General features: G+C 46.6%; 2 protein-coding genes across 2 annotated transcripts in view; both read left to right on the forward strand.

Annotated features, from left to right (window-relative positions):
- LOC309564361 (uncharacterized protein) overlaps positions 1-23,644 on the forward strand; it is a 1,000,117-nt gene that overhangs the window by 567,539 nt on the left and 408,934 nt on the right. The gene's annotated exons all lie outside the window — the stretch shown is intronic.
- LOC309563366 (uncharacterized protein) overlaps positions 1-23,644 on the forward strand; it is a gene marked incomplete at both ends in the record, with an annotated part of 148,511 nt that overhangs the window by 122,447 nt on the left and 2,420 nt on the right. The window contains 2 exon segments of the mRNA XM_082267761.1: positions 15,754-16,691; positions 16,695-16,736. Of these exon segments, the coding sequence (XP_082123887.1) occupies positions 15,754-16,691; positions 16,695-16,736 (980 nt within the window).

The raw sequence follows: 23,644 nt of genomic DNA on the forward strand, positions 1-23,644 counted from the left end.
ACAACCCCCACTGACACTGTTGTCCCCCACTCCTCATTCCCTTATTCAACATTGCAGATCTCCACTCCTCACACCCCATATTTGACGCTTCTGTCCCCCACTCTTCACCCAGACCCAATGCTGCCACTTTGCTTTCTTTCGCGTCTCTCATGATATCGCTCTTATCTCTATTAATAAAGCACAGACCTGAACGGAGAGGTGAGGAGGATTCTGGGAGGTCACATTACTTCACTCTTATTTCTATTAGTAAAACACAGATCTGACCAGAGAGGTGCGGAGGATTCTTAGAAGGACACAAGGATCTCTACAAGGACATCATGATGGAGAATCAGCCGCCCCTTGCATCCCTGGGTAAGAGGAGACTTTATTGTAAAGGAGAAAGCAGTATGGAGGATCCACCTAGATCCCCCATCATCTGATAAACACATAGAAACAATGTATTCAGTCAGTGTGTGTGTTTCCTACAGATGGATCCAGTAATGGGATCCCACCAGAGAGATGTCTACATCCTTTGTATTCCCAGGATTCCACACAGGAAGATCACACCATCCCTCACCATCATCAGGTAGGTGAAGCTGGATATCGAGATCATAAAAGTAATCTGACTGTATGAAAATATATTCCACTTTTAGGTATAAGGTTATTTGTGCTCATATTTTAAAGAAGCCATTCCCTGCTATTTTGTTTGTTTAGAATGAAAATCTGATAGATATAAACGATGAGGTTAAAGAGGAAGAAGAGACGTATGTGATGGAGGATCAGCAGTTCAGGGAAGAGGTTGGGATGATGGACAAAGTTAAAGAGGAGGAATCTTCTCCAGACATCAGCACAGGTGAGTGATGGCCACTAAATACAAAAACTGTTTGGTTATATGGATTGATGTTTGAGGATCTGTAGATCCACTTCTACAAAGACATCATGATGGAGAATCAGCCGCCCCTCACATCACCGGGCAAGAGGAGACTTTATTGTAAAGGAGAGAGCAGTACAGATGCTCCACCTAGATCCCCCATCATCTGATAAACGCATAGAAACAATGTATTCAGTCAGTGTGTGTGTGTTTCCTACAGATGGATCCAGTAATGAGAAGCCACCAGAGAGATGTCCCCATCCTCTGTATTCCCAGGATTCCACACAGGTCAACATTAAAGAAGAAATAAAAGAGGAGGAGGATGAGGATTTTGTAATGGAGGAGGCAGAGTTTCCAAATGGACACAGAAAGCAGTACCAGGACACCATGGTGGAGTCATCCAGTTACAATAATCCACCAGAGAGATGTCCCCATCCTCCGTATTCCCAGGATTCCACCCAGGAAGATCACACCATCCCTCACCATCATCAGGTAGATGATAATGAGAATGTAGGAAAGTGATCCCAGGCCCTAAGAGATATAATTTTTCTATTATTTTTATTTTTTTTGTATTTAATATTATTTCTGCCATTTTGTTGATTTAGGATGAAGATCTGATAAATGTACAAATTGGGGTTATAAAGGAAAAGACGTATGTGAGGGGTGATCAACATTTTATAGAGGAAGTTGGGATGATGGACGCAGTTGAAAAGGAAGAACCTTCTCCAGATGTCAGCTCGGGTAATTATGCAAGAATGGGTTAAAGGTTACTTAGTGATGTTTGGTTGTGTGGTATCATTGATCTGGTTAGTTGTCATAGTTTGTTGCGATTGCTCCCAGTTCCACCACAGATCTCTTTTAAACTTTGAAATGCTCGACCAACATACACTGCTCCAAAGAATGAAAGGAACACTTTGAAAACACATCAGATCTCAATGGGGAAAAATATCATGCTGGATATCTATACTGGCAGGGCCGGACTGACCATAGGGCAGACCGGGCAGATGCCCGGTGGGCCGGGGCCTCCGCTCTCAGTCCGTCAGACAGTGTCACTGTCTGTGTCCCGATGCCGGCCGCTGCTGGCCTCTCCGCGGCCGATTCCGCGGAGACTGAGGGCCGCCCGCCGCTGTCCCTGACTCCCTGCCAGTGGCCGCCACTCACTCTGAGTCCTAGCACTGCCTGGGCTCAGCTGGCAGCCGGCTGATGCTGAGCTGAGCCCAGCGCCGCTCACTGCGGCCGCCGGCCACTGTCACGTCGGATTGCAGCGGCATCCAATGTAGGCGCTCTGGACTGGAGGGGTGGACCGGCGTCAGGTGACTGAAGGCGAAGGGGTGGAGCTAGAGGCCGGGGACCGTCACCCCCTGGCCCCTGCTTGATTCAGGAAGAAGCGGGAATGAAGTCGCCGGCGCCGCACCGCAGACAGCTGAGCAGAGTGAGAGACAGGACGACGAGCCAAGGGCTGACTGCTGCAACAAGGTAAGGAAAGGGCAGCCGCAGGCAGCACAAAAACAGCAACAACAGCTGGGATTTGTGGTTCTGAGCTGGCCTCCATTGGCAGAGCAGTGTTCTGGTCAGACTGGTCTGGAACTGTCACTGCTAGAAAACATGTGCCATCATGCCAGTTTGCTTATTACATGTGATGTGACAGCCAGGTGCACATTTTCAACTTGAAAATGTGCACCTGGCTGTCACATCACATGTAACAAGCAAACTGGCATGATGGCACATGTTTTCTAGCAGTGACAGTGTGTAGCTGACTGTTATCTGTTTTTTACGCCTGCCTGCTGCTAAGCCAGAAGTGAGCAATGCTCTGCCGGAGGCCAGAACCACAAATCCCAGCAGTGTTGTGTTTGTTTTTGTGCCCTTTCCTTACATGACACATGTTCTAGCAGTGAGTGTGTAGTTGTTTTGAAAACAGCTACACACACACTGTCAGAGCCGGTTCACACTGGGGCGACCTGTCAGGCGACCTGGTCGCCGTAGGTCGCCTGCCATAGAGAAGCTGCGGACCCGTTCTAATAGGAGCGACACAAGTCGCTCCGACTTAGAAAAGGGTCCGGAGCTTCTTTGGGGCGACCTGGAGCGACCTGCATTGACTTCAATGATATGAAGTCTGTGTCGGCCGCTCCGAGGTCGCGGTGTGAGCTGCGCACCGTGACCTGTGAGGTCGCCCCGGCAAGTAGCGTCGCCCCAGTGTGAACGGAGTCTCACTGCTGCTAGAAAACATGTGCCATGTAAGGAAAGGGCACAAAAACAAACACAACACTGCTGGGATTTGTGGTTCTTGCCTCCGGCAGAGCATTGTTCACTTCTGGCTTAGCAGCAGGCAGGCCGCAGGCGTAAAAAACAGAAAACAGCTACACACTGTCACTGCTGCTAGAAAACATGTGCCATGCCAGTTTGCTTGATACATGTGATGTGACAGCCAGGTGCACATTTTCAACTTGAAAATGTGCACCTGGCTGTCACATCACATGTAACAAGCAAACTGGCATGCCGCATGGCACATGTTTTCTAGCAGCAGTGATAGTGAGTGTGTAGCTGTTTTCAAAACAGCTACACACTTAGGGCTCTTTCACACGGTCCGCCTGCGTAGGATCCGCGATCCCCGCTGAGCCGGCGGATGACAGCTCCGTCTCCGCTTGCAGAGCGGAGAGGGAGGTGTCTCAGCCCCCGCTGCCCTCTATGGGGGATCAGATGAGAGCGGACCGCCTGTCCGCTCTCATCAGATCCCATCCGATCCGATTACTGAACGGATGGAAAAATAGGGTTTCCATCCGTCCAGATTTAACGGACAGGATCGGATACGGATGGCAGCGGGTGTCAGCGGAGGTGTCTCCGCTGACATCCACTGCCCCATAGAGCTGCATGGAGGATCCGATCAGATCCGCCTAAAAAACTGACAGGAACTGGATCTGATCGGATCGCCCGTGTGAAAGAGCCCTTACTGCTAGAACATGGGTCATGTAAGGAAAGGGCACAAAAACAAACACAACACTGCTGGGATTTGTGGTTCTGGCCTCCGGCAGAGCATTGCTCACTTCTGGCTTAGCAGCAGGCAGGCGTAAAAAACAGAAAACAGCTACACTCTGTCACTAGTGCTAGAAAACATGTGCCATGCCAGTTTGCTTGTTACATGTGATGTGACAGCCAGGTGCACATTTTCAACTTGGAAATGTGCACCTGGCTGTCACATCACATGTAACAAGCAAACTGGCATGCCGCATGGCACATGTTTTCTAGCAGTGACTGATCTGAAGTGTAACAGTGCAGGAATTGGGGTGATCTGAGGTGAGAAAGTGCAGCAATTGGGGTGATCTGAGGTGTGAAGGTGCAGGAATTGGGGCTGATCTGAGGAGTGAAGGTGCAGGAATTGGGGTGATCTGAGGTGTGATAGTGCAGGAATTGGGGTGATCTGAGGTGTGATAGTGCAGGAATTGGGGCTGATCTGAGGTGTGAAGTTGCAGGAATTGGGGTGATCTGAGGTGTGAAGTTGCAGGAATTGGGGTGATCTGAGGTGTGATAGTGCAGGAATTGGGGTGATCTGAGGTGTAAAGGTGCAGGAATTGGGGTGATCTGAGGTGTGAAGTTGCAGGAATTGGGGTGATCTGAGGTGTGAAGGTGCAGGAATTGGGGTGATCTGAGATCTGACCGTGCAGGAATTGGGGTGATCTGAGGTGTGACCGTGCAGGAATTGGGGTGATCTGAGGTGTGACCGTGCAGGAATTGGGGTGATCTGAGGTGTGACCGTGCAGGAATTGGGGTGATCTGAGGTGTGATAGTGCAGGAATTGGGGTGATCTGAGGTGTGAAGGTGCAGGAATTGGGGTGATCTGAGGTGTGACCGTGCAGGAATTGGGGTGATCTGAGGTGTGACGGTGCAGGAATTGGGGTGATCTGAGGTGTGAAGGTGCAGGAATTGGGGTGATCTGAGGTGTGACGGTGCAGGAATTGGGGCTGATCTGAGGTGTGAATGGTGCAGGAATTGGGGTGATCTGAGGTGTGACGGTGCAGGAATTGGGGTGATCTGAGGTGTGACGGTGCAGGAATTGGGGTGATCTGAGGTGTGATAGTGAAGGAATTGGGGTAATCTGAGGTGTGAAGGTGCAGGAATTGGGGTGATCTGAGGTGTGACCGTGCAGGAATTGGGGTGATCTGAGGTGTGAAGGTGCAGGAATTGGGGTGATCTGAGGTGTGACAGTGCAGGAATTGGGGTGATCTGAGGTGTGACCGTGCAGGAATTGGGGTGATCTGAGGTGTGATAGTGCAGGAATTGGGGTGATCTGAGGTGTGAAGGTGCAGGAATTGGGGTGATCTGAGGTGTGAAGGTGCAGGAATTGGGGTGATCTGAGGTGTGACGGTGCAGGAATTGGGGTGATCTGAGGTGTGACGGTGCAGGAATTGGGGTGATCTGAGGTGTGACGGTGCAGGAATTGGGGCTGATCTGAGGTGTGAATGGTGTAGGAATTGGGGTGATCTGAGGTGTGACGGTGCAGGAATTGGGGTGATCTGAGGTGTGACGGTGCAGGAATTGGGGTGATCTGAGGTGTGACGGTGCAGGAATTGGGGTGATCTGAGGTGTGACCGTGCAGGAATTGGGGTGATCTGAGGTGTGACGGTGCAGGAATTGGGGTGATCTGAGGTGTGACGGTGCAGGAATTGGGGTGATCTGAGGTGTGACGGTGCAGGAATTGGGGTGATCTGAGGTGTGACAGTGCAGGAATTGGGGTGATCTGAGGTGTGAAGGTGCAGGAATTGGGGTGATCTGAGGTGTGACGGTGCAGGAATTGGGGTGATCTGAGGTGTGACGGTGCAGGAATTGGGGTGATCTGAGGTGTGACGGTGCAGGAATTGGGGCTGATCTGAGGTGTGAATGGTGCAGGAATTGGGGTGATCTGAGGTGTGAAGGTGCAGGAATTGGGGTGATCTGAGGTGTGAAGCTGCAGGAATTGGGGTGATCTGAGGTGTGAAGGTGCAGGAATTGGGGCTGATCTGAGGTGTGAAGGTGCAGGAATTGGGGTGATCTGAGGTGTGAAGGTGCAGGAATTGGGGTGATCTGAGGTGGGAAGGTGCAGGAATTGGGGTGATCTGAGGTGTGAAGGTGCAGGAATTGGGGTGATCTGAGGTGTGATAGTGCAGGAATTGGGGTGATCTGAGGTGTGAAGGTGCAGGAATTGGGACTGATCTGAGGTGTGAAGGTGCAGGAATTGGGGTGATCTGAGGTGTGATAGTGCAGGAATTGGGACTGATCTGAGGTGTGAAGGTGCAGGAATTGAGGTGATCTGAGGTGTGATAGTGCAGGAATTGGGGTGATCTGAGCTGTGAAGGTGCAGGAATTGGGGTGATCTGAGGTGTGAAGGTGCAGGAATTGGGGTGATCTGAGGTGTGAAGGTGCAGGAATTGGGGTGATCTGAGGTGTGAAGGTGCAGGAATTGGGGTGATCTGAGGTGTGAAGGTGCAGGAATTGGGGTGATCTGAGGTGTGACGGTGCAGGAATTGGGGTGATCTGAGGTGTGAAGGTGCAGGAATTGGGGTGATCTGAGGTGTGATAGTGCAGGAATTGGGGTGATCTGAGGTGTGATAGTGCAGGAATTGGGGTGATCTGAGGTGTGAAGGTGCAGGAATTGAGGTGATCTGAGGTGTGATAGTGCAGGAATTGGGGTGATCTGAGCTGTGAAGCTGCAGGAATTGGGGTGATCTGAGGTGTGAAGGTGCAGGAATTGGGGTGATCTGAGGTGTGAAGGTGCAGGAATTGGGGTGATCTGAGGTGCGAAGGTGCAGGAATTGGGGTGATCTGAGGTGTGAAGGTGCAGGAATTGGGGTGATCTGAGGTGTGATAGTGCAGGAATTGGGGTGATCTGAGCTGTCAAGGTGCAGGAATTGGGGTGATCTGAGGTGTGATAGTGCAGGAATTGGGGTGATCTGAGGTGTGATAGTGCAGGAATTGGGGTGATCTGAGGTGTGATAGTGCAGGAATTGGGGTGATCTGAGGTGTGAAGGTGCAGGAATTGGGGTGATCTGAGGTGTGATAGTGCAGGAATTGAGGTGATCTGAGGTGTGATGGTGCAGGAATTGGGGTGATCTGAGGGGTGAAGGTGCAGGAATTGGGGTGATCTGAGGGGTGAAGGTGCAAAGCTCACTTGATTTCTTACTATTATTCAAGCGGTTTACAGCAGTTACTTTATATGAAGCTGTTTTTTATGTATCTGGCACTCCCAATTTCTTTGAAAACATTTTTCGGCACACTGTGCCCAAAAAGGTTGTCTACCCCTTGATTAGAGTAACCCTCATCTTGTGCTGCTTCATAATATTTTTAGGACTCAGTGATCAAAACAGGATTTAAAGTAAGACAAAAATAAACAGCATCATATGGCAGCTCTGATCTAAATTGGACCCAGTCTGTCAGATTAAACTAAAAAAAGGTACCGTAATCCAATCCACACATCCTGGAACAATAAATCCTGTCATCAACCATCCCGATGAACGCCCTGCCCCAGCCACGCCCCCGTCACGCCCCCCTCCTGGGCTGCTCAGTCCAAAATGCCCGGGCCTATTTTTTGTCCCAGTCCGGGCCTGTATACTGGTATGGACTGGGTAATGTGTTAGGATCTATACTGGTATAGACTGGGTAATGCGTTAGGATCTATACTGATATAGACTGGGTAATGCGTTGGGATCTATACTGGTATGGACTGGGTAATGTGTTAGGATCTATACTGGTATGGACTGGGTAATGTGTTAGGATCTATACTAGTATGGACTGGGTAATGCGTTAGGATCTATACTGGTATGGACTGGGTGATATGTTAGGATCTATACTGTTACATAGTTACATAATTTGTGAGATTGAAAAAAGACATCCATCCAGTTCAACCTATGATGTGTGTGTGTGTGGGTTTGCTGTTAACCGTACATTTTATACCCCTGTACATTTTATACCCCTGTACCTTTAAGGTGCCCATCTAATAGTATTTTGAAACTATCAATGCTCCCTGCTGATACCACTGCTTGTGGAAGAGAATTCCACATCCTTACCACTCTGACAGTGAAGAACCCCTTACGTATTATAAGGTTAAACCGATTTTCTTCTTGTTTTAGTGAGTGGCCACTGCCATCTGCCATGTAGTTGCCCACCCCATTATTTTTTTCAGGTCAGCGTGTAAGGTTACCACATCCTGCATAGAAGATATTGGCATGCTTCGTTTAGTATCATCCGCAAATACCGAGATTGTGCTAGATATCCCCTCTAGATCATTTATGACTAAATTAAACAGGATTGGTCCCAGAACAGATCCGTGGGGGACCCCACTTTCCACACCCGCCCAATCTGAGTACTCCCTATTTATCACCACCCTCTGGACTCTCCCCTGGAGACTTTGCCAAGTCCAGATACACCACATCCACAGGCCAACTCACTTCATCATAGAAGGTTAATAGATTGGTCTGGCAAGAACGATTTTTCATGAATCAATGCCGATTACTACTAATAATACCGTTTTCATTACTAAAGTCTTGTATATAGTCCCTTAACATCCCCTCCAAAATCTTGCAGACTATTAATGTGAGGCTGACAGGTCTATAGTTACCCGGGATATATCTCGGGCCTTTTTCAAATACTGTAATGGTACCTCGTTGGCTTTTTTACAATCAGCTGGCACCATACACGTCTGTAGACTATCCTTAAAGATCAAGAATAATGGTCTGGTTATCACCTGGCTGAGTTCTTTAAGAACCCTCGGGTGTAAGCCATCCGGTCCTGGTGATTTATGATTTATTTATGTTAAGTTTCTCTAGTTTAGTTCTAAGTCTATCTTCTGTTAGCCATGGGGGTACTTCCTAAGGTGTGTTATTAAATTTAGCATTACAAGCTGGGTTAGTGTAGCCCCCCGATTCTTTTGTGAAGACTGAAGAGAAGAAATTATTTAGCACTTCCGCTTTCTCTCTGTCCTCTGTGGCCAGATTCCCTTAGTTGTCTTTTATGGGGCCAATGTGTTCTGGTCTCGCTTTCTTACTATTTATATACTTAAAGAATTTCTTGGGGTTTTTTTTTTACTCTCTTCCGCTATATGTCTCTCGTGTTCTATTTTAGCCGCTTTGATTTCGCCTTTACATTTCTTATTGCACTCTTTGTAATGTTGGAATGCTGCCAATGACCCTTAGCATTGTATTTTTTGAAGGCCTTTTTTTTAGTATTATTATTAGGGATGCACCGAAATTTCGGCCACTGAAATTTTCGGCCGAAAATGAGCCTATCCCATATCGGCCGAAAATAGGTTAAAAGTGCCGAAATTAATGGCCGCCGTGAGGAAGGAGGAGGGCGCAGCGCAGGTTTGAAAAGTCCCTGAGTCTCCCGTCCGTAGGATAGGAGAATCAGTCTGTTCAATTAGGGGCCGTGGCTGCAGCCGAGCAGAGCGTCTGTGACACCTCGTCTCTCACACAGCCCAGCAGCGAGCAGTACTCACCCCTCCCAGACACGGACAGGAGAGGAGAAAGGCATGCAGCTCATCCTCCTCCCCCCTCCCACACAAGGTTTTCTGTCTGCCCAGAGCCGCCCACTCTCCTATCTCGGCGTATGTGCAGGACAGAGAGGGGGATGTGGGCGGGAAATATTAAGAACAGCAAGCAGCTACGTACACATTCCAAGCCTCATGAATGATACCTGAGCCATCCAGCCTCCTCCTCGCCCTCAGACCTTGAATGAGTGAGCACTGAGCACCGTATTTACACTTTTCATTACACATAACTTAACTGTCCCTATCTCCCTCCCTTGTCTCCCCTATCTGCCCCCTCTCTGTTCTTCCAAGTTCCATTGAGCCCTTATGCAGCCTATACATTGACTGCTTTTTTTATTTGTTTGATCATTATGCTGAAGGAAAAAAAAAAAAGGAGCAGAGTGAGAGTAAGGTGATTGCATCCTTGGGATGGGGAGGGACGCTAAGGCAGTGGGGGGGGGGTTAGCTGAGGCAGCTTACATATGGAATTAGTATTATGCAGCATGAGGGGGTTAATTTGTGCTTCATTAGTGCAACCAGTATCAGTGCAACCAGTGGTAATTAACATTGATACTGGTTGCACTAATGCAGCACAAAGGGGTTAATTAACTGCCACTGGTCGGTCACTAATTCATCAGTGACCAGCAGTGACAATACATTAACCCCCTCATGCTGCATAATACAAAAACCATTGGTAATTAATTTAACCTCTTGCCAACCCGTCACAGTATATATACTGTGACAGGGTGGCAGCGACAGGTGTACGTCACTACCTGTTTTTGGTGTATGCCCCTCTTCTATCTGTTAAAATTATTTGGGGGAAAAAGTCATTTTCGGTTTTCGGCCAAGGGCATCCTGCATTTTCGGTTTCGGCCCAAAATTTTCATTTCGGTGCATCCCTAATTATTATTCATTTTTATGTTGGAGTTTTGCCACCCTGGGTTTATTTTAGCTCTTTTAAATGTATTCCCTTTTGGAATGCACTGGCCAATCCCTTTGTTTAGTATGCTCTTTAAGCACTCCCATTTTTCCTCCGTGTTCTTTGTTCCCAGGGTTCTATCCCATTTGATATTGTCTAGCAAAGAGCGCAGTTTTGGGAAATTGGCTCTTTTAAAAATTTGGTGTCCTTATATTACCCTTGTGTTTCCTATTACTATGATTAATACTGAAACTAATTGACTTAGGGTCACTGTTTCCTAATTTGGCCCGTATTTCTATATCCGTGATCAGGTCTGTATTGTTGGTAATCAGTAGGTCTAGTACCGCATTGTTTCTTGTTGGTGCGTTCACCACTAGACCCATGAAATTGTCCTACAAAACATTTAGGATTTGCCAAGCCTTGGATGGATGCGCTGTTCCTTCTGCCCAGTCTATATCTGGATAATTAAAGTACCCAATTATAATTACATTTCCCATCCTTGCTGCCATTCAAATCTGTGAAAGGAGGTCCGCCTCCCCCCCCTCCCTCTGGTTGGGGGGCCTATAGAATACGCCCAATATTACTTTACCCATAGTGCCTTCCCTTTGAAGTTCTACCCATAGGGATTCTGCCTCGTCCATAGCTCCATTATTAATATCATCCCTCATATTTACCTGTACACTGTTCTTAATATACAGACATACCCCTCCCCCTTTTTTTACCTTCTCTATCCCTGCGATAAAGGGAATACCCCTGAGTGGTCGCCAGCTAATCATGAGAGCTGTCAAAACAAGTCTCTAAAATCCCCACAAAATTGATGTCCTCCTCATACATCTGCAGCTCAAGATCTCCCATCTTGTTGGCCAGGCTTCTAGCATTGGTATACAAACCTCGTAATTATGTCCGGTTGCATACTATATCCTCGTTTGATGTTGTTGTTAGGCTGCTCTTGCGTTTTTTTTTTTTTTTTTGCGCATACCCACCTTGGGTTTAGGAACTCTGAACACCCTACCGCTAATGTCCCAATTTGTGCCCGCTGACTAATTCATCATCTGTACCCTCCCCCCCATCACCTAGTTTAAAAGCCCCTCTAACTTGTTGGCCATCTTCTCACCCAGTACGGCTGCACCCTCCCCATTTAGGTGCAATCCCTTCTAAAGAGCCGACTTAGAAGTCAGCCCAATTCTCCAGGAACCCGAAACCCTCCTTACTACACCAGCTCCTCAACCACTTTTTTACTTCCCTAATCTCCCGCTGCCTCTCTGGTGTGGCTCGAGGTACAGGTAGTATTTCTAAAAATACTACCTTGGAAGGTCCTACTCCTGAACTTGGCTCCTAAGTCCCTGAAATCGTTTTTTAGGACTCTCCATCTTCCTCTGACTTTGTTATTGGTACCCATGTGTACCATGACAGCGGGGTCTTCCCCAGCCCCACCCAATAATCTGTCCATCAGATCCGTGATGTGCCGAACCGGAGCGCCGTTAAAAAAAAAAAAGACAGTTCGGCACCTACGGTCTTTTTGACAGATTGCACTCTCTGTCCTTCTAATAACCGAGTCCCTTACCACTAGAACCTGTCTTTCCTTTCCCTTGCTCCCGCCCCCACTGGAGGAGTTCTTCCCCTGGCAGTTAGGGGCGTCGCTCTGCTCCAGCAATGCTGTCCTTGACTGGTTTCCCCATCATCACGCAACAGGGCGTATTTATTGGGGTGCTCCAGCCCAGGATCGGCCTCCTGGCCTTTTTCCCTTCTACCCTTCCTGTCACCCAACTACTCTGCTCTGATGGCTGCACCCTTGTATCTCCGCCCTCCTCTGTGCAGGCCCCTGCCTGCACCTGATGGGTACGTTCCCAGCTCTCCTTCAGTATGGAGATTCTTTTCAGTGTTGCCAGTTGCTTCCCTAGATTCAGGACCTAGATACTGGTATGGACAGGGTAATGCGTTAGAATCTATACTGGTATGGACTGGGTAATGTGTTAGGATCTATACTAGTATGGACTGGGTAAGGCGTTAGAATCTATACTGGTATGGACTTGGTAATGCGTTAGGATCTATACTGGAATGGACTGGGTAATGTGTTAGGATTTATACTGGCATGGACTTGGCATGGACTGGGTAATGTGTTAGGATCTATACTGGTATGGACTGGGTAATGCGTTAGGATCTATACTGGTATGGACTGGGTAATGTGCTAGGATCTATACTGGTATGGACCGGGAAATGTGTTGGGATCTATACTGGTATGGACTGGGTAATGCGTTAGGATCTAAACTGGTATGGACTGGATAATGCGTTAGAATCTAAACTGGTATGGACTGGGTAATGTGTAAAGGCCCGTACACACGTACCGATTGTCGGCCGAAAAGATTCGGCCGACGACCGATCGGCCGATTGTAGGCTTGTTAGTATGATGCTTCCGACAGCCGACAGCGCACTTTCGGCCGAACAGAATCTGTCGTGCAAGCATTAAAATTTTTGTATGCCGACACCAGAACGGCCGATTGTTCGCCAGTCAGTACAGAATTCGGCCGACAATCAGCAGATTTGCAAGACTGGGCATGCTCCGAAAAGAAAAAACACAGGGAAAGTTAACCATCACATGACATCACTTCTGCAGTCGGCTGTAGTCGGCGGACAAAATCCTTGTGCAGTCTTTTGCACTTTTCAACAGACACCGACAGCCCTGGACAAAAGACGGCCGATCGTTCGGCCGACGATCAGTACGTGTGTACGGGGCTTTAGGATCTATACTGGTATGGGCTGGGTCATGTGTTAGGAAGGAAAGGATGCCACATAGTTTGATGGAAATGAAAATTATCACCCTACAGAGGGCTGAATTCAAAGACACCCCGAAAATCAAAGTGAAAAAATAATGCAGCAGGCGAGTCCATTTTGGTGAAATGTCATTGCAGCAACTCAGAATGGTCCTCAGTAGTGTGTATGGCCCCCACGTGCTTGTATGCATGCCTGACAACGTCGGGGCATGCTCCTAATGAGACGATGGATGGTGTCCTGGGGTATCACTGAGCTCCTGAACAAACTGAGGTGCAACCTGGTGGCATCGGATGGACTGAAACAGAATGTCCCAGAGGTGTTCTATTGGATTTAGATCAGGCAAGTGTGGGGGCCATTCAATGGTATCAATTCCTCCATCCTCCAGGAACTGGCTGCATACTCTCACCACATGAGGCCGGACATTGTGGTGCACCAGGAGGAACCCAGGAACCACTGCACCAGCATAGGGTCTGACAATGGGTCCAAGGATTCCATCCTGGTACCTAATGGCAGTCACGGTGCCATTGTCTAGCCTGTAGAGGTCTGTGCATCCCTCCATGGATACGCCTCCCCAGACCATCACTGACCCACCACCCAACCGGTCATGCTGAACGATGTTACAGGCAGCATAATGTTCTCCACGGCTTCTGCAGACCCTTTCACGTCTGTCACATGTGCTCAGGGTGAACCTGTTCTCATCTGTGAAAAGCACAGGGTGCCAGTGGTGGACCTGACAATTCTGGTGTTCAACTGCAAATGCCAATCAAGCTCCACAGTGCCGGGCAGTGAGCACAGAGCCCACTAGGGGACATCGGGCCCTCAGGCCACCCTCATGAAGTCTGTTTCTGATTGTTTGGTCAGAGACATTCACACCAGTGTCCTGCGCTGGAGGTCATTTTGTAGGGCTCTGGCAGTCCTCATCCTGTTCCTCCTTGCACAAAGGAGTAGATATCGGTCCTGCTGATGGGTTAAGGACCTTCTATGGCCCTGTCCAGCTCTCCTAGAGTAACTGCCTGTCTCCTGGAATCTCCTCCATGCTCCTGAGACTGTGCTGGGAAACACAGCAAACCTTCTGGCAATGGCACGTATTGATGTGCCATCCTGGAGGAGTTGGACTGCCTGTGCAACCTCTATAGGGTCCAGGTATGGCCTCATGCTACCAGAAGTGACACTGACCCCAGCCAAATGCAAAACTAGTGACAAACACTCAGAAAAGATGAGTAGGGAAAAATGTAAGTGGCCTCCACCTGTAAAACCATTCCTGTTTTGGAGGTTGTCTAATTGTTGCCCATCTAGTGCACCTGTTGGTAACAACCCCCTCTGCTACTTCACTGACCAGATGAATATCCCAGGAGTTTCCCTGACTTGATGCTATACTCTGATTACAAAGTGTTGAGCAGTGAATATGAGTGTGGAAAACTCTTGGTAATTTTTCTTGTCTTCTGACAGACGGACTCTGTGGTGGGAATAGAAGGACATCGGAGGAAGATGTGACTACAGAAGATAATGACATGGCATCTTCTCCAGAAGTAAATCCCGTTCCTCATAATATACATGACAGACCTCATCATTGGAGGAGATCATTGGATATATCTAATTCTGAGGAATCTCCTGATACTTCACATAGTCCTCTAATATCTGACAGTGCTGATGGGTGCGGGAAACCATCTCATCTCAGGGAATCTTCTTTATACCTAAAAGGGGTTCATACAGGAGAGAATTCATTGTCATGTCCAGAGTGTGGGAAATGTTTCAATGATAAAGTAGTCCTTATTAGGCATCAGAGAATACACACAGGTGACCTTCCCTATTCATGCTCTGAGTGCGGGAAATGTTTTAGTCACAAAGGACACTTTCTTCAGCACCAGAAGATTCACACAGGGAAGCGTCCCCATTCATGTTCTGAGTGCGAGAAATGTTTTAATCACAAAGGAAGCCTTCTTAAACATCAGAGAATACACACAGGTGAGCGTCCCTATTCATGTTCCGAGTGTGGAAAAAGTTTTAATAATACAGGAAGCCTTCTTCGCCATCAGAAAATACACAGGGATGAGCATCCCTATTCATGTTCAGAGTGCGGGAAATGTTTCAATCATAAAGAAAACTTTCTTAGCCATCAGAGAATACACACAGGTGAGCGTCCCTATTCATGTTCAGAGTGCGGGAAATGTTTTAATCAAAAAGCATCTCTTCTTAGCCATCAGAGAATACACACAGGTGACCTTCCCTATTCATGCTCTGAGTGCGGGAAATGTTTTAGTCACAAAGGACACTTTCTTCAGCACCAGATGATTCACACAGGGAAGCGTCCCCATTCATGTTCTGAGTGCGGGAAATGTTTTAATCATAAAGGAAGCCTTATTAAACATCAGAGAATACACACAGGTGAGCGTCCCTATTTATGTTCCGAGTGTGGAAAATGTTTTAATAATACAGGAAACCTTCTTTGCCATCAGAGAATACACACAGGTGAGCGTCCCTATTCATGTTCAGAGTGCGGGAAATGTTTTAATCGAAAAGCATCCCTTCTTAGCCATCAGAGAATACACACAGGTGAGCGTACCTATTCATGTTCCGAGTGTGGAAAAGGTTTTAATAATACAGGAAGCCTTCTTCGCCATCAGAAAATACACAGGGATGAGCATCCCTATTCATGTTCAGAGTGCGGGAAATGTTTCAATCATAAAGAAAACTTTCTTAGCCATCAGAGAATACACACAGGTGAGCGTCCCTATTCATGTTCAGAGTGCGGGAAATGTTTTAATCAAAAAGCATCTCTTCTTAGCCATCAGAGAATACACACAGGTGACCTTCCCTATTCATGCTCTGAGTGCGGGAAATGTTTTAGTCACAAAGGACACTTTCTTCAGCACCAGAAGATTCACACAGGTGAGCGTCCCTATTCATGTTCAGAGTGCGGGAAATGTTTTAATCATAAAGGACACCTTCTTAAACATCAGAGAATACACACAGGTGAGCGTCCCTATTCATGTTCTGAGTGTGGAAAATGTTTTAATGATACAGGAACCCTTCTTCGCCATAAGAGAATACACAGGAATGAGCATCCCTATTCATGTGCAGAGTGCGGGAAATGTTTCAATCATAAAGTAAACTTTCTTAGCCATCAGAGAATACACACAGGTGAGCGTCCCTATTCATGTTCAGAGTGCGGGAAATGTTTTAATCAAAAAGCATCCCTTCTTAGCCATCAGAGAATACACACAGGTGAGCGTCCCTATTCATGTTCCGAGTGTGGAAAATGTTTCAATCATAAAGAAAACTTTCTTAGCCATCAGAGAATACACACAGGTGAGCGTCCCTATTCATGTTCAGAGTGCGGGAAATGTTTTACGGACAAAAGAGTCCTTCTTACGCATCAGAGAATACACACAGGTGAGCGTCCCTATTCATGTTCAGAGTGCGGGAAATGTTTTAATCGAAAAGCATCCCTTCTTCGCCATCAGAGAATACACACAGGTGAGCGTCCCTATTCATGTTCCGAGTGTGGAAAATGTTTCAATCATAAAGAAAACTTTCTTAGCCATCAGAGAATACACACAGGTGAGCGTCCCTATTCATGTTCAGAGTGCGGGAAATGTTTTAAGGACAAAAGAGTCCTTCTTACGCATCAGAGAATACACACAGATGAGCCTCCCTGTTAATGTTCAGAGTGCCGGAAATGTTTTGCGCACAAATTTTTACTTGTTAGACACCAGAAAGTTCATACAGGCGAGCGTCTCTAATCTTGTGCAGAGGCGGGAAATGTTTAATTAAGAAAGAACACCTACTTACACACATGTGAGCGGCCTTTTTAATGTTACGAGTGCGGGAAATGTTTTTCCAACAAAGGTTTATTTCTTAGAAACCAGAAAGTATATACGGGCTGGCGTCCTATTTCATGTTCAGAGTGCGGGAACGTTTAAAAATAAAGGAAATATAATGAAGCATCAGAGTGCACCCCCTGCTGGTACTACGGGAAATGGATGCTGAATTATAACGGGTGGAACTGTTTAGTCCATAAACAAATGTGAAACCACCACAGTCCACTCGGGGTTGGTTTACACCCGCATCGCCCTCTGACCTGCTGTGGGGTTGGCAGGCAGCTGGGAGCCCTTATGTTAACCCTGTAAAGCCCACGCCACTACGCCGCAACCGTATGCATCGGGGCTGTTGCGGCACAACCCCATTCAGTTGAATAGCATTGCCCAATGCAACTGTCTACCTTTACCGATCCCTCCCCACATGAGGCAACAGGCAGGAAATTATGATGATACATGGGGCAATAGACAGGCAATGCACAAGCCAACAATGGGCAGTCATTACAATACTTGAGGCAACGGGTGGGCAATTATGATAATACATGGCCTATTATGCAACTGCATGAGGACCTAACGGGAAAGGTTTTATTCTTTTTGTGTTCTACTTATAAATATGTATATAGATCTAACCTACTGGATGGAAAAAGATCACTGTAAAATGTATTAACCCACAGCAGCCAATCAGGATTTATCTTTCACTGGTGAACCTTTTTTATTGGTTGCTTCATGTTTTTTCTCCTTTTTTGATTTATTGAAGTAGCCGGCTTTTTATTGGTCCAAGCAATGTATTAATCCATTTGACACATTTGTTAATTCTATTATAAAAGATTTAAGCTTTATTTTATTCATATCATTTACTGTGTGGTAATCACTTATTCTGATCTTGTACAATAAAAACTCTTCATGCAATATTCTGTGCCGAGTCTTCTTTTTTTTACCAATGATTAGATGATCGGTGATTGGAATGTGATCAGTTCATAGAGAGTCATCCATTGGGGTTTTATTAGTGAGATGGAGAGTGGAGAAGGCACCACATTGACAAGCTATTGGAGTCCCTTTCTAAAGCCCTAAACTTTTTGGCAACCTGTCTATGACATTAGTCTTCCAAACTCTATCTCACTGATCTAAGGCCAGAAGAGTTCCAGGAGTTCTTCTCTGTCCACAGTTCCCGAACCAAAAGGGCCACTGGTTACCTGTCCACAGGGGACATAACAAATCAAGTAAAACAACTACCATGCAACTAAAAAAATCTCAAAAGCAATAAGAGAATCTTGTAAGCTGGTTCCCTCATCTAACGTGCAACAATAAAAAACAAAAAATGCAGCACGGCCCTACACTTCATCTATAAAATTCTACAAATGGACTTAAAATGGTAAAACCTATAAATGAATATCCTGTGCAAATCAACCAATGTATTACAATATAGTAGTGATGGTGTCACCCTCTCTGCAAAAGGTAAGAAATATCCCAGAGCTGCAATGTGCAAATAGTGGTGACCCCTCCCCCCATATATAATCATAATAAATAGTACAATTAATGTGCATATTTTACATGTTGTTATATAATCGGGTGTTTCACCACTATTTGCACATTGCATCTCTGCAGTATTTCTTACCTTTTGCAGAGAGGGTGACACCATCACTCCTGCCCGGATTGGATTTGAATTTAGCTGCCCCATCCCCCCTCCAAGTTTTTCCTCTATCTTATCTTCCTAACATTTAGTAGTCCTATCCCAAAAATTCTAAAATGTATCTTTCCTGACAGACTCCATGGCAGCATACGTATCGGGTTTAGCTCTGCCTCCAAACCTACCCTATAGGACACCACTCCCATAAATCTTTGTACCTGTTCAGCACACGTGTTCCGTTTTTGTCCTCCAAAGGATTACCTGTATCCTACCTGAAAATGGATCCCAGGAGATGGATGACTCTACCATTCGGGTATTGAGTGCTCTCCAATAAGCCCCAGCTGCTGTTTTTTCCTCTATCTTATCTTCCTAACATTTAGTAGCCCTATCCCAAAAATTCTAAAAAATATCTTTATCTTTTATTTTTTTCTATCTCATGGACGAAATGTGAGAAATAACATATATATCATACAATAATTCCATAAACACATCTCACATACACCGCATAGATCATTTCAAGGAAATATACTTATAAAATAGTTTACCATTTGCCAAAAAAAAATAAAAAATATGTCCCCGGATTTCATATTAAAAATCTGGTCACCTTACAATATGGTCCACAGGGTGGTGACCTGACTTCTCTCAGAGGGAACGCACAGACAGGAAGTGATGATGTATTGACAGGAAGTAATATAAGATACTGACAGGAAGTGATGTGATATTCTGAAAGAAAGTGATGTGAGATACTGACAGGAAGTGATGTAGGTCCACAGAGGAAGTGATGTCACCTATAAATAGGAATTTCAGAGGCGGCGGGAGGAAGTAGAGAGGAGACGTAGCTGGAAGTTGCAGCAGAGGAGGTAATAAGATATTATTTTCTATATATAATCTTTAATTACATAAAGAAAATGTTCTCCTGCAATTTTTATGGCGGGGGAACAGAAACAAAGGAACGCTGAGAATCAGATTGCAGTCCCCCGGTGAAATCACATAAGTAGGATGAGCAGCAACACTTCCTCCAGCTCTCCTGTAGCACCCTCACCAGGCAGAGCCGAGGTACTCATAATCTATCTGGGGAAGAGGCAAAGCTTGGGGTGACCCCGACACTCACCTCTGGAAATATTCAGCAGCTTTCCTTCCTCGTCACTACTAACATTAATCCCGTCCTCTGCCCCAACACCAACTGGGCCCCCAGATCTGTATATACTAGATGACCGGGAACCCCACCGTGTCTGTGCCATCTATACTCCGTATGTGTCAGAAGACCAGAATCGGCTACCTGCCCCCATCTCACACCGCTGTTCCCACTCCTCACCCCCCATCTAACACTGCTGTCCTCAATATTCACCCCCCCCCCCCATCGAACACCACTGTCCCCCATTCCTCACCCCCTATCTATATCTATATAATCTATCTGAGGAAGAGGCAGAGCTCGGGGTGACCCTGAGACACTCGCCTCTGGAAATATTCAGCAGCTTTCCTCCCTCGTCACTACTAACATTAATCCCGTCCTCTGCTCCAACACCAACTGGGCCCAAGCGCCTCACCCCCATCTAACACCGCTGTCCCCCATTCCTCACCCCCTGGCTCCATCTAACACCGCTTTCCCCCTGCTCCTCACCCCCCATCTAACACCACTGTCCCCCGATCCTCACCCCCCATTTAACACTACTGTCCCTCACCCCCATCTAACACCGCTGTCTCCCTCTCCTCACCCCCATCTAACACTGCTGTTCACCATTCCTCACCCCCCATCTAACACTGCTTTCCACCATTCCTCACCCCCCCCCCCCATCTATCACCCCTGTTCCCTACTTCTCATTCCTCATCCAACACTGTTTTTCCCACCTCCTCATCCCCCTTCCCACACTGCTCACCTATATTCCACAACCCCCACTGACACTGTTGTCCCCCACTCCTCATTCCCTTATTCAACATTGCAGATCTCCACTCCTCACACCCCATATCTGACGCTTCTGTCACCCACTCTTCACCCAGACCCAATGCTGCCACTTTTCTTTCTTTCGCGTCTCTCATGATATCGCTCTTATCTCTATTAATAAAGCACAGACCTGAACGGAGAGGTGATGAGGATTCTGGGAGGTCACATTACTTCACTCTTATTTCTATTAGTAAAACACAGACCTGACCAGAGAGGTGCGGAGGATTCTCAGAAGATTCTTAGAAGGACTTCATGATGGAGAATCAGCCGCCACTCGCATCCCTGGGTAAGAGGAGACTTTATTGTAAAGGAGAGAGCAGTACGGAGGCTCCACCTAGATCCCCCATCATCTGATAAACACATAGAAACAATGTATTCAGTCAGTGTGTGTGTTTCCTACAGATGGATCCAGTAATGGGAACCCACCAGAGAGATGTCCATGTCCTCTGTATTCCCGGGATTCCACACAGGAAGATCACACCATCCCTCACCATCATCAGGTAGGTGAAGATGGAAGTTGAGATCGTAAAAGTGACCTGACTGTATGAAAATATATTCCACTTTTAGGTATAAGGTTATTTGTGCTCACATTTTAAAGAAACCATTCCCTGCTATTTTGTTTGTTTAGAATGAAAATCTGATAGATATAAAAGATGAGGTTAAAGTGGAAGAAGAGACGTATGTGATGGGTGATCAGCAGTTCAGGGAAAAGGTTGGGATGATGGACAAAGTTAAAGAGGAGGATTCTTCTCCAGACATCAGCACAGGTGAGTGATGGCCACTAAATACAAAAACTGTTTGGGTATATAGATTGATGTTTGAGGATCAGTAGATCCACTTCTACAAGGATGTCATGATGGAGAATCAGCCGCCCCTCGCATCACAGGGTAAGAGGAAACTTTATTGTAAAGGAGAGAGCAGTACGGAGGATCCACCTAGATCTCCCATCATCTGATAAACACATAGAAACAATGTATTCAGTTACTTTGTGTTTCCTACAGATGGATCCAGTAATGAGAACCCACCAGAGAGATGTCCCCATCCTCTGTATTCCCGGGATTCCACACAGGTCAACATTAAAGAAGAGATAAAAGAGGAGGAGGATGAGGATTTTGTAATGGAGGAGGCAGAGTTTCCAAAAGGTCACAGAAAGCAGTACCAGGACACCATGGTGGAGTCATCCAGTTCCAGAAACCCACCAGAGAGATGTCCCCATCTTCCATATTCCAGGGATTCTACACAGGACGATCACACCATCCCTCACCATCATCAGGTAGATGAGAATGAGAATGTAGGAATGTGATCCCAAGCCCTAAGAGATATCATTCTTCTATTATTATTATTATTTTTTTTTTTATTTAATATTTTTTCTGCCATTTTGTTGGTTTAGGATGAAGATCTGATAAATGTACAAATTGAGGTTATAAAGGAAAAGACGTATGTGAGGGGTGATCAGCATTTTACAGAGGAGGTTGGGATGATGGATGCAGTTAAAGAGGAAGAAACTTCTCCAGATATCAGCTCGGGTAATTATGCAAGAATGGGTTAAAGCTTACTTAGTGATGTTTGGTTGGGTGATATCATTGATCTGGTTAGTTGTCATAGTTTGGTGTTGTGATTGCATGTTCCCCCACAGATCTCTTTTTTTTTTTTATATAATCTTTATTTTAGTTTTCAAGAATTCAAATATACAAACAGGAAAGATAAACTTATCGATCAGAAACAATACACACAGAATACAACACATAGGGGTGAGTGACCCTTAAAGGCAATGTAGGCAATGACAAGAATGACCGGGAATCTCCTGGAACAGAAGATCCTCACGTATAGGGGCAGAGACGTATGGGCTAGGGCCGTAGCCCAAACATGCAACAACTAAACATTTCAATCTCCCTGATATAAGCCCCATACTCCAGAGGTGAGGTAGGTGAAATCAGGAAAGCCAGGGTCAGGAAGATAGAGGCAGCCGCCTAGGGGGAAAGGGGATAAGGAGAAGGAGACAGAAGGGTGGCAAGAAGGGGGAGGGGGGGGCAGGGATAGAATGAGGGAGGAATGAGTCTATGGGTCATGAGGCTAAAAAAAAGACAGCAAACAGGTATGTCCAGGGCCCAGCAGCGTCGCCACGCATGCCGGGCTATACCGGATTGGTGATAGAGGGGAGTCACGAGTCAGGTGCTGCGGGCAGTGCAGAAGCAGGGTCACCTGGGCTGGAAGAAGTATAGTTAATCCAAACTGCCCACTTCGCATAAAACCTATCGTACCGATCTTTGCAGCGAGCCATCCACTCCTCAGCCGACATGATATTGTTCAGTAACTTTATCCAGTCCGCCCTGTCCGGCACCCTCGTCTGTTTCCAGAATATTGGGACCAGACGACGGGCAGCGTTCAACAGGTGCGGCAAAACACTCTTCTTATAGTGGCTAAGAGGGATGGACGGCACGTGCAGCAAGAAGTATCGTGGGTCATCCGGGATGTCCACGTCCAGAAGTGCCAGGACCTGTGCGCGGACGTCCGTCCAGAAAGGCCGCAGGAGCGGGCATTCCCACCAAATGTGTAGGAATGTGCCCCGGTCCCCGCAGCCCCTCCAACAGCGGTCCGAGGTTCCCGGGAAGATCCGTGCAAGCCTGGAGGGTACCCTGTACCACCTCGTCATCAATTTATAACCATTTTCCTGCATCTTAGTATCGACCGTACTGGAGTGAGTTAGGTGGTACATGTGGGTCAGCTGCCACAGATCTCTTTTAAAGTTTGAAATGCTCGTCCAACATACACTGCTCCAAAGAATGAAAGGAACACTTTGAAAACACATCAGATCTCAATGGGGAAAATATCATGCTGGATATTTATACTGGTATGGACTGGGTAATGTGTTAGGATCTATACTGGTATGGACTGGGTAATGTGTTAGGATATATACTGGTATGGACTGGGAAATGTGTTAGGATATATACTGGTATGGACTGGATAATGTGTTAGGATCTATACTGGTATGGACTGGGGAATGTGTTAGGATCTATACTGGTATGGACTGGGTAATGTGTTAGGATCTATACTGGTATGGACTGGGTAATGTGTTAGGATCTATACTGGTATGGACTGGGTAATGTGTTAGGATCTATACTGGTATTAACTGGGTAATGTGTTAGGAAGGAAAGGATGCTACATAGTTTGATGGAAATGAAAATTATCACCCTACAGAGGGCTGAAATCAAAGACACCTCGAAA

Source organism: Pelophylax lessonae, assembly GCF_965119305.1.
Source record: "Pelophylax lessonae genome assembly, chromosome: 9".
In the NCBI taxonomy this organism is placed as follows: Eukaryota; Metazoa; Chordata; class Amphibia; order Anura; family Ranidae; genus Pelophylax; species Pelophylax lessonae.